This window comes from Trachypithecus francoisi, unplaced genomic scaffold (assembly GCF_009764315.1).
Source record: "Trachypithecus francoisi isolate TF-2019V2 unplaced genomic scaffold, Tfra_2.0 Lachesis_group0, whole genome shotgun sequence".
Taxonomy (NCBI): Eukaryota; Metazoa; Chordata; class Mammalia; order Primates; family Cercopithecidae; genus Trachypithecus; species Trachypithecus francoisi.
The window spans coordinates 194,663,967-194,675,987 of NW_022681453.1; the positions used below are offsets into that span (position 1 = coordinate 194,663,967).

Consider the following 12,021-nt stretch of genomic DNA (forward strand, 5'->3'; position numbering starts at 1 on the left):
ACTGTGAAATGAAATCCCTAGCAAAAAAAAAAATGTAAGAAATGGGAGTGGCAGAAAAATGGACACAAGCAAATGCAGGCCTTTTGAACCAAATGCTAGAGGAATAGAAGTTTTCCTATTTCTAGTATATAATGAGCAGTTTTTGAAATCAACTTTATTTTTACATCTCTGGAACATGTTAAAATATTATTGAATTTTATCTATTTTAGATGGACCTGGTATACTAAGGTGAGCATATAGTTTGCATACATTGACCACTAGATGGTGCTCATACAGAAGGGATTTTGTGTGTGCGACATTCAGGGTTTTTCTAGATAAATAACAAATCTATATGTTATTGTCAGTCTTCTTAGTCTTGTGTTACCTCGATACAGTTCTATGTTTTGAAATTTAATAGCCCACATTAGAAAAGAGTAATAAAAATGCCTGTTATATTGCATTTACATTACATTAGCTTGGTAGTTACTTTGTATTTTTTCTTTTTTTTTTTTTTTTTTGTCCTTTAGAGTTTCAGTATTGCTTGTCCCCTTGTCCTTTACCTTTTTACATTTTTCACTAAGATTATTTAGTCAACTGGGCATGGTGGTAACCCCAGCTACGTGGGTAGCTGAGGCAGGAGAATGGCTTGAGCCAAGGAGTTCAAGACCAGCCTGGGCAACATAGTGAGACTCCGTCTCAAAAACCAACATAAAAGATTATTTAGTACTTGCCTTTGTTTCTGTAACTAAAGACTGCTGGGTTTGTGACTTTAGAAACACACACAAATAACTGAGAGCCTATCCACTATAAATTTTTAACTGTTTTTACTTTCATTTAATATTACAAAGTAAATATTCCTCATAGTCATAAATGTTTCATAATCATGTTTTGAATTACATAGTAATCCACTGGACTAATCATATTTAGTTTACTAAATTAAGCTTTCTCCTATTGTTTAGGCTAGAATTCTATAGATTATATTATCACTCTGAAAAAGAAAAAACATTACAGAAAAAAGAATATTCTTTGTATGTCATATTAAAATGTTAATAGTGATTGCTTTTGGTAGTTTAGATTGCATACCATCTTTTAATCCATTGTTGTAAATAGGTTTTCTTGGTTTTTCTTTAATGAACTTAAATTTGATTTTAATGGAGTTTTATCTTTCATCTCTGCTATGTAATGAGAGAGGATATTCTAAAGCAAAGAACAGTTGGTTGCCTTCCACCTCCCAGTCTAATCTTATGGGAAACCCCTCTTGTGATTTAGGTGTAGATTTTATGTGTGCATATACTGACTGCTGTCCAATGGATGAGGTGTTCTAGATTTTTGTAGGTCATGTAACAGGACATTTTCATAAAGAAGCCTTTCTCAAAACTTGAAGTTGTTTTCTTGATGTGAATGGATTTGGATAGGAAATTCACATTGAGAAGTATTTCTTCCCTGTACATTGGGGAAATATGGGGGGCAGTGATCTGTCAACTTTAGATTGTACCCCTAAGTTCTTTGGCTCTGTAGGCTAAATACATATACACTAAGAGCCTACTACTGTATGTCTGTTAGTACTGTTTACAGTTTGAGGTAGGAGATTCGCATTCAAGAGTTGTATTCCTGATCTTCATCCGTACTAATTCAGAATAGCAGAGCTCATGTCAGTTCTCGGGTTTTCTCCTCCCCTTTTCTTAAGGTTTTCATCAGACATGGATCAAGGCACATATTTTAGGGCCAGACCAATTACCGTAGCATTTGTATAAACCACACTAATCAGGTATTTAGTAGGTACCTGGTCCATAATAAAACTTGAATTTTTTTCCAGGAGGTTTCATTTTTTCCTTCACAAGAGTATTATTAGTTACCTGTCCGCCCTTAGTGTTTTCTTATATTCTCCTACTCCGAATTAGATAGGATCACTCTGTCTGGGGCCACAAGTTGTCAGCTACTGCCTGCACAGTCCTTGGGAAGAAGCAGCATACTTTCTAGTATAATCTGTCACAAAATATCTTACCCTCAAGAGTCCCACATGGCTCTCCACCCTTACTGAGCACAGGTTCACATCTTAGCAGAGGTATCATAGAGATAGCATTAGCATATTTTCTTGCTGAGTCAAGATTTGCAGTGGACCTCAAGGTTGTAGTTTGACAAAAGGCTGCATCTAGTTGGTGCTGGTAAGCACATAGACAAGCAAGATTTTGTCAGTCTACATTCAGTCCACATCTGAAAAAATTCCGTGGCTGAGGTTGGGACTTACGACATGCTCTTATTAACTTAAAAATTGAATTATTCAACCAATAGTAAATTATTAAGTAGTGTTTTTGTTCACATATTGTTTTAAAATGACCATTGTTGTAATATTTACTAATATAGCACAGTGTTAAGAGGGCTTACTTGGGAGTTTGTGATGCTCAAACTTGAAGTTACTTAGGAGTCACTTGGGAAGCATTTTAAACATAAAAATTCCCAGGTTCCCCCTGCCCCTAACGTTTTGGTGGGGAGAGGATACACCAATCTGCATATGTAACTAGCGCCCCAGGCAATTCTCAGGCGAACTATTATGTTAATGTAGATGTTAGATGTTAGAATATGTTCCTTTAGCAATCAAGTAATAGTATTTGGTGAACCAGAGTAGTATTTATGTAGAGTTGGATAAAACACATTTCACTGATTATAAAACAAAAAATTTACCAGCGTTCTTTTTCATTTTTAGAAATTTATGACCTTGTAATCTGAATGTTTATAAAATACTAGAGAGATGATTCTGATAATTTCTTGAAAGTTCTTTTTTATCATAAAAGTTCCAGAAGCAAAATATTTGTTTTAGTAATTAATCTACCTTGAGACTCAGTTATTAATCATTAAAAGCCAATACATTACATAAAATGATAAAGGAAAATCCATTTGTAATGAAGCGCTGTCATTAGATATTCAGAGTTTAACGTAGGCAGCACCTTTGAACAACTTAGAGCCAGTGCCAGATGATGTGTAAGATCCTGCCTGGTGTAGAAATTTGGATATGAATGACAAAGATTCTTTTAGTGAAATCATTTAAACAGTCAGAACTATTTGCAGAGAGAATCCTCTTGTGTTTTAATTCAGTTCATATTTATAATTTATATAAGCATCGAAGGTGCCATTGGGTTTTACTACAGACTGTGGTTGAAACTTGGTAATCCAGGGTTTTTCCACCCAGTGCTTTAAATCAGGCACCCCACAGGGTCTTGGTAGTCCAGTGTTTATAGCATCCTTCTTTACCTGCTAATCGACCTCACTTCCTGGATTTCAGTCCATCTAGTTATCAGCTAACAAAAGAACAGCTTTTGGTTCCTGCAGACGCTGGTGAAAAAATAATCATGAGAAAGAAATCCACCTTATGTCGTCTTTTTTGTCTGCAAAAATAAACTCAGCCATCATACAGCTAACAGGTACAGAGGGAAGATACGAGCTCTTTCATAGGAAGAAATCGCTGAGAAAATGAGCATCATTTCTCAAGGTTTTTATTTTCACTGATCTACAAGTGATGCTGCTGTAATTCTAGCTGCAGTTTTTACCGATCATTCACCACTCAGCAGCTGGTAGAGAAGTAAGCCTGCTTGGCAACCACCTGCAGGGCTGCAGAGATGAATTACATTTTCGGAAACAACACACTTCTATACTCTCGCGGCAGTCGAGGAGGCAATACTAGCTCTAGCCATGGCTCAGCAGGCCCAAAGCAGAAACACTGGGCAAAAAAGGGCTCGTCAGATGAACTGCAGGCTGAGCCAGAACCTTCACGCTGGCAGCAGATAGTTGCATTTTTCACTCGAAGACACAGCTTTATTGACTGCATCTCGGTAGCCACCAGCTCCACCCAGGTAACACCACTTGTTGAAATTATTTTCAATCTATTTCTGTTTACATTTGCTTTGTAAAAATGTCTTAATATAGAGTTTTTATTTTAAAAATAGTCTTATGGCTTGAAACCTTGGATGTGTAGAAATGTATGTTTTCTGGCCATCCGTGCAGGTCTTTAGCACAAAAGGGGGAACAAGAAATATTTTTCCTTATGTTCTTATGTAATACCAAACAAAATAGCCTCAGATTCAATTGAATGACTTTTCTAAAAATATAAACCCATTGATACATAAATTAAAATGTGAGTTAATAATGCTCATCTCCTTTTTAGACTGTGCTAAATGCTGTAGAGTATGATGTCTGACCAAAGAAAATGCTGGTTTGTTTAGTTTTTGTATGTTATTAGATAACCTTAGGGAGACTATTATAGTAAAGAAACAGAAGATACTTTGAAATATTTTCATTTTTCAGTGTTTTAATAATAGATTCAATTTAATAATTGGCTAGTATTATATATACTTACATCTTAGCTATATTATGGCTTATTCAAGGAATTTAATGAATCCTTTTTTGTAAATATTATTTATCTAGCTTAATTTGAAATTAGTGAACTTGTACAATTACACAGTCATGGAATATTTTTTCACATATTAAAATCACAATTTAAAGAGATGAACAAATACTAAAAGTCTCAAAATTTTTAAAAAATCACGTAACACCACTTTTTGAGGAAATGAGCTATTGTCTATAGGAGGAAAAATAAAGAAAAATTAATAATTGTTTGATACCTATTGTTTGGTACGGAGTGGTTTGGGGAAATACTCATATTTCTAAATATTTTCAAGCAGTCAGTTCAACTTTAGTAAAAATAAAAGGATGAGAAATTGTCTAATTTAAAAACAAGTTGAGAATGCATTTGTCCTCTGACATCAGTGATATTTAAATTAAGAAAATACATACACACACATTCCTTAGGACCTTTTAAAATAAATTCCCTTAAAGCTATCTTTTAAAGAAAATAATAGAAGCAGCACAATAAATATAAACTATAACTGTCAACAGTTCTATATTTCTTTATATATTTTTTATAAATTTCTTTACTGTTTTTGGTTACTAGAATAATTGTCTTTTAAAAGTGTGGATTTAAAATAACATCAGCTTTCTTAAGTAAGAAATTCTGCTTGTTTTTCTTAAATATTTGGGAGAAATGGAATTACCTAGGAAGGGGGAGTCATTATGTAGGCATTGAGGTTAAGTTACAATCAAAACTTATTGAATGGGCAACCACTGATTTAACTCTTAAATTGAATACTGCCCCACGAATTTTACTAACCTTATTTTGACTACAATTATATATATCACAAAAGGATGCAAAGACTAAAGGTTGACAATGTTACTCATTGTAGATAATACTACATGGTATTTTCCATTGTCAACAAGAAAGATATCTTTAAAACTTTTTATATATATATGGTTTATGTAAATATACACCCTTCTATATATGTATACACAGATAACACTAGCATTGATATATTTGTCACTCAGTTTATTAAAAGCATGCAAATGAAAAGACAGGAAAAGTAGTTCATGTATAAGCTGTTGAAACCACAGAATTACATTATAGTTACTTGGGAGTTGGAGCAAAACGTTGCTATCATTGCGCTAAAATAGTCATGACCTCTATTTGCTGATCAGTTCTACAAAGCCATTTTAAATGTTATCCCCTTACCCACTTTGGTTCAGAGTACTCCTGCATGCTAATATGTGAGTTATTAATAGTTTTTATTTCTTTCAGACCTCTTTCCTGATTCTCATCTTGTCTTTTTCATTACCTTTCTATTTTATTTCTAGAAATACAGGTATTAGGGTAGAGGTTTTAGCTTCTGTTTTTCTTGCACTGGAGTACCCACATTTTGTTTTTCATTTTATACATTTTTATAACTGATACATTGGATAGTTTATATATCTAATTTTTTTTTTATAACGAGTTCATTTTACAGGTTATAATAGGACTGGAAAATAACTTTAGATATAATTGGATCTTAGTTGATGCTAGAATATTTTTTTAAATTTCACTTACTGACTCCTGGCTGGCAGCTTTCTTTTGCAGCACCAAGGGATTTATTGTTAGAAACAATGTAGATTGAAATTTCATACTTTCATGTAGATTGAAATTTCATACTTTGAGCATATAATATATACCTTTGAATATAATAGGGTGATTTTTACTGTGATTGGTAAATAACCGAGGTCTCTTATTTCACTGGTGTCAAAAATACTCTTTTTAAGATTTGATAGAAAGATTACCTTTGAATCTAATTCCTTATGACTAAGCCACATGATACTTTTTGCAGATTGGAGAGTTGTTATAAGTCAAGTTCTATTAGTATGAAAATTATCTGGTTTAGTATCCCCCCCAAATATAGTATAAAAATTATCTGGTTTAATATCCCCGTAAATATACCACAGTACATAAAAAGAACCTGTACTTTATAGATTCATTTAAATTGCTTGTCTGCTGGAGGCATTCATGTTCATGACTAAGATTGTGTGCCATGTTCTACTAGGATACCTGGAACTCAGTAGGAAGTCATTAATGTTTTTGAATGATGAGGAAGCTGAGTGATTATAAACTTTTGCAAGACCCCTAGCTCCTCAGTTAGGGTCTGGCATGGAGTTGGTATTAAGAAATGCTTATAGAATTGATGAATGTTTATTCCATTCACCTGGAATGTTATCTCCTGGCCTTCCAAAACATGACAGCCTAATCTGATACCTCTTGAGTACCTATATTGGTTGGATCTTCTCTCTTCCCTCACAAGTGTCTGGTTTTTCCCAGCAGCGCATCTCCTTTTCCACAGCCTTTGCTTCCCCTCCATTCTTCATATTATCCTCCAGTCACACTTCCCGAATGCCCCTGATTTCCTCACCCCTTTCAGTCCCCACTCAATAGTGATAACCAAATAGCTTACAGACTGCCTCTAAGTTTTATCATTTGATTTTATCTCATTTTACCTTGTGAGTTTTTTGAGGGGCTTTTTTGTTTTTTAATGTTAAATTAAAATGAGTTTCTTATGAATTACATTGGTGAAACTTTTTCTGTTTGAGGCTTCATAGTGTTTTTGTCCTTAATTTCAAACCATTTAATATAGGAAAAGTTCTCTGTGCGTTGCGAAGCCCTCCTTGGTTCCTCACCCTCAGCATCCCTCCGAGTATTCTTGTGTTTAGGACCACTTAATAATCTGCCCCGTCCTGCTTAGCATACGCAGTCCTGTTCCAATCTGGGACCAGTTTTTATATTCAGCAGAGTTTTAAAGAACTCCAGTGCAGTACTTCTAGACTTTACTTGATTAACACCTAGGTGAAAAGTTTCATTTACTTAGTGATATCAACATTTATTAATGACAGTAGTAATCTTACGAACTTTAAATAGCTGTGAAGTGTTCGGTCATTTTGAATGTGTGTATAGCAACTATTCATACATTTTGGACTACTTGAAAATCTCGACATATAAGATCATTATACATATTCAGAAAGCTCCCCCACCCCTCAAAAAAAGCAATTAACATGCCAAATTAAGCTAAGAGCAGCAGAGCTCTATTCTTAGAAACATGGAACAGGCATAACTTGTCAGAATTGAAATAGAATAGTAAAATTTTCTTAAAGAGTAAATATTAGCTGAGTTGAATAATCTGCTTAGAGGAAAAACCCTGTCCTAAGTTAAAAATACAGGAAAACATTGTTCAAGTAACTGTGTGGAAAAATATTTAGGCTAATTTGTATACTTAAAAAATATTGTTTGTCCTAAACAGGTGCCTTCTGAGTTAAAGAGGATTTAATTTTTAGAGCTATGCATTGGATATATTGTCCGGGAGATAATAATAACAGTATCAGTGTCATTGAGTCACTTCTACCAAATCATTTAATGTATATATTAATAAAGTACTTGGAACAGCATCTGGCACATAGTAAGTGCTACATTAGAGTTAGGTGCACCTGTTATTTTTATATCATTTAACTCTAATAGTATATGAACAAATTCAGATATAGATTATTAGGAATTATAGCACCTCAGATAGTGCAGTACATTCAAACATTCAGTAAATATTGTTGACTGATGAAGTTAACTTGTAAGTACAAGCCGTCCACTTTTTTTAAGAACCAGAGATCTCAACACCTTTAGTTACAGGGTTTAAGGGAGGTGCCCCAAAGAGCCTTTCAAATTCTTGATGAGACTACCAGGTTTTTGACCTTTCCTCCCCTCCTAGCATTCCCTTCTACAAATTGGTAAAAACCAGTCACATGTAGATGACTAAATTTAAGTGATTATCCACTTCTTACCAAGCTCCCCTAAACATCCCCGAAACATATCATTAGGACTATTTTTAGATCCTACATCCCTTTTAGCCTCAGTCACCACAAAAAGTACAAACCATCCAGATTGCAGCTCTGCCTTCTCTATACCAACTCGCAGACTGCACATGAAACTTCTAATACCTAATTCCTGCTCTTATTCTCAGATAAATCATCTTGCTCTGTGTTCCAGCCTGTTAAAATAAATGAACTGTCTGTGTGCCTGAAGCTCACCCATTCACTTCTGTACTAGATCTTAGTCCCTTTGGTTGTTCAAGAACTTCCAAAATCCCCTTCTCTCTTCACTGCATCATCTATCTTGCCTCTGTACTGCCCCTAGACTTGCCTCTGTAAGTCCCATCAGGATATACCCCTGCTATAATATCTTTCATTAAAACAACCAGCCAAAAAACCCACTTTGTATGAGTGTAGATTATCAAATCCAATGGCCAGTTCTCAATGTTCGTTTTACTTGACCCTACAACAACTGTTAACACAATTGATTACTCCCTCTTCTAAATTCTTTTTTTCTCCTTTGACTTGTGGATAGTACTGCTCTTTTAATATTCTACCGGCCTCATTTTCCTTTGTAGTATCCTCCTTTTTCCTGCTGCTAACTGTTCAGATGTCTCAGGGCTCTGTCTTTGAACTCTCTTTTTATACTCACATTTCAGGTGATCTTATCTAGTCCTATGCCCTTAAATACCATCAATATTTCTATCTTTATTCCGGAGTTAATCCCTGTACATTAGACTTTGATGTCTAACTTTCTACTCGGTATTTCCACTTCGGTTAAGCATCTGAAAGGTAACATATTAAAAAAGGAATTTCTAGTTTTATTCGTCTCAATCTTCTTTATTCAGTATGCCATTCACTAATATGCTGAAGACAAAAACCCTTAACATTATCTTGTATTCCTTTTTTCTTTGCTCCATATCCAGTCTAATACCAAATCCTATTGGCTTTATATTCAAGATATATTTATGATCTGGCCACTTTTCAACACCTCTGCAACTACTGATTCAATAATTTGTTGCCTGAACTACAGCAGTAGACATCTAATTTCTCTCTTGTTAATATTCTTTGCTTCCTCTAAGGTAGAACCCCTTCACTCCAGACATTGCTCTGTCTTCTCACCTGATTCTTCATTATCATAAATTTTTTATCTGTCTTTTTACTTGGCAGACTGTTAGCTCCCTGTGGGTGGGGTTTTTCTGTTTTGTTTATTGTTGTGTCCTCAGTTTCTGTGACAGTGGCTGGCACATTGTAGATAACCAGAAAATACTTGATGAATGAGTGAAAAGACAGGGACATACGAACTTGTGCTAAGGAGGGCCAAAGCAGATGGTTTATCTTTTCCCTTAGACTTTCTGTGCAGCCTGCATCACACTTTATTTAGCATTGTAATAGTTCTCTAGCTGATGATTCTTACTTGCCCTCTGAGAAGACATACACACAAGGAAATGAGGTAGGGAGAGAAGAGAAGAGAAACCATTCAATTTCCTCAAAACTGGGATAACTATATAACTCAGACCAAACTAGGATACCTTAATGAAAAGAGGGAACCATTAATAATTAAAGTGAGACAACAGGCATAAATACAGACTTCCCAAGTAAATAGAGGAATATGGGGTCACTCTGTTACAACCATTTATTTTCTGACTATTCCCACCAGGCAACAGATCTGAATTTCACACCAAGACATCTCCATCTTGGACCATCCTAGATTAATTGACCTAACCGTTTTATCAATACATTATTACATTCATTTTGCCTCATGTGTAATGGTAATTGTGTTTTGATAAAATATTTTTTTTCTTCATCTCCAAGGAGTGGAATTGTTCGTGTTCATGAGTGTAGTGCCTTTGTACTAAACGTAGACTACATACAGGGCAGGGGAGGTAGGCAGTCTTCTTAAACTGCTTTGAAACTGCTGACTCTGACTGATAGGTTATTTTCCAGGGAAATTGGTGGAAATCGTCTCCTTTGGTATTGACTAACCAAACATTCACAGTTAGGATAGAAATGCTGTTGTACTGATTGTGAGATGCTGACTCTTGGCAGACACATTTGTTTCTTAATTTTCTACTCAAAAGGCTGCTAACTTTGTGAAATTAGTACGATAACTCAGACTTGGAAATCATTTGTTCCCCCTTTCACACAGAAAATGTTGTAGGATCTATTTTATGTTTCTATTTTTCTGGAAACCTTTACAGTGCACCTACATGTACTGACTCAAAAATTGGTTCTTAAACTGTTTAAACACATTTATCATTTGTACAATAAATAAAAATACATATAAAAAATAAAAATAAAATTTTTATCATTTGTACGATAGGACACTCTAGAAAAGCATAGAGATGAAGATTAAACAAAAAGTTGTTGATTACAATGGTTATATAAGCTTTTTTAAATGACAAAATTGACCATACGATCCAGCAGTTGTACTCCTTGGTAGTTACCCAAATGAACTGAAAGCTTACGTCCACACAGAAACCTGTACAGAGATGTTTATAACAGCTATGTTCATAATTGCCAAAACCTAGAAGCAACCAAAACGTTCCTCAGTATATGAATGGATAAAGTGTGGTATAGTCAGACAATGGAATGTGATTCAGCACTAAAAGAAATGAGCTATCAAGCCATGAAAAGACATGGAGGAACCTTAAATGAGTATTACCAGGTGAAAAAAGCCAACCTGAAAAGGATACACACCCTTTGTTTCCAACTAGATGACATCCTGGAAAAGGCAAAACTATGGAAACAATAAAAAGATCAGTGGTTGCTAGGGGTTAGGGGAGAGGGATGAATGATAGAGCACAGAGGATTTTTAGGACAGTAAAGCTATTCTGTATGATACTATAATGGTGGAAACGTCATTAAACACGTGTCAAAACCCGTAGAATATCCAGCCCCCACAGTCAACGCTAATGTAAATTATGAACTTCGTGATGTGTCATTGTGGGCTTATTGATTGTGACAAATATACCATTCCAATGCAGGGATGTTGATAATGGGTAGTTTATGTGTATGTGTGAGCAGGGGGCATATGGGAGCTAAAACTGCTCTAAAAATATATAAAGTCTATTAAAAACTATAAAATTGGTATCTTAACGTAGATTGGCTTAACTTGAAGACATTTGAAATTTATGATATAAGGTCTTTATAGTTAGGAAATGTGTTGTATTCATCTTTGTAGCTTCTGTATAGTGTCTTGATTGTTTAGATGGCCTTTCTGTCAAGGATAGATAGGCAAAAAGAAAGAAGTTTCACAGACTATAATTTATATATTCTTAATATATTCAGACACGTTTTAAAGCTAACCTTTAAAATAATGTGTTAATAACAGTGCTGAAAAGTGACTGAACATGCTCATGGGATCAGGGCAAGTCAGCCTGAGCAACATTTTTCTCCTGTATTTTCAAGTGGTGTTTGTTTGCATGAGAATTGTACTTCATACCTCTTATCACAGCTCTTATTCAGTAGTCATTTGGATAATGATTTTGTTTAATGTCAGCCACTAAACCATAAGTTTCACAAGAGCTGGTGCTACAAGGTGTGTGGTTTTTTTCCCTTGGTGTCCCCAGAGCCTAGCATGGCAAATACACTTGATAAATATTTGTTGAATGAATAAACAGATGTTATACAGGTGTTAATTTTTATTTAATCTGCTGTTGGCTAAGTGGAAGTTTGGAACTTCTAAGTAATATTGGATCACTGTAAATTTCCCAAGCCATTTTTATGTAACACTGTGGCTTAAAAACTAGCAAGTCTATGTTAACTGGATTTTGTAAAGTTGTGAATTTCAGAAGTAATTCAAATCCTTCTGTGAAAAAATTGTGAAGCATTTATACTCTTACA

At 34.7% G+C, this 12,021-nt stretch overlaps 1 protein-coding gene across 28 annotated transcripts in view; it reads left to right on the forward strand.

Moving 5' to 3' along the window:
- DLG1 (discs large MAGUK scaffold protein 1) overlaps positions 1-12,021 on the forward strand; it is a 278,145-nt gene that overhangs the window by 119,998 nt on the left and 146,126 nt on the right. For 2 of the 28 annotated variants that reach the window (XM_033213150.1, XM_033213151.1), the window contains exon 1: positions 3,530-3,827. The exons of the other annotated variants lie outside the window; for them this stretch is intronic. In XM_033213150.1, coding sequence (XP_033069041.1) covers positions 3,594-3,827 — 234 coding nt within the window. In that variant the 5' untranslated portion in view covers positions 3,530-3,593. Of the gene's footprint in view, positions 1-3,529; positions 3,828-12,021 lie in introns of those variants that run through there. 28 annotated transcript variants of the gene reach the window in all.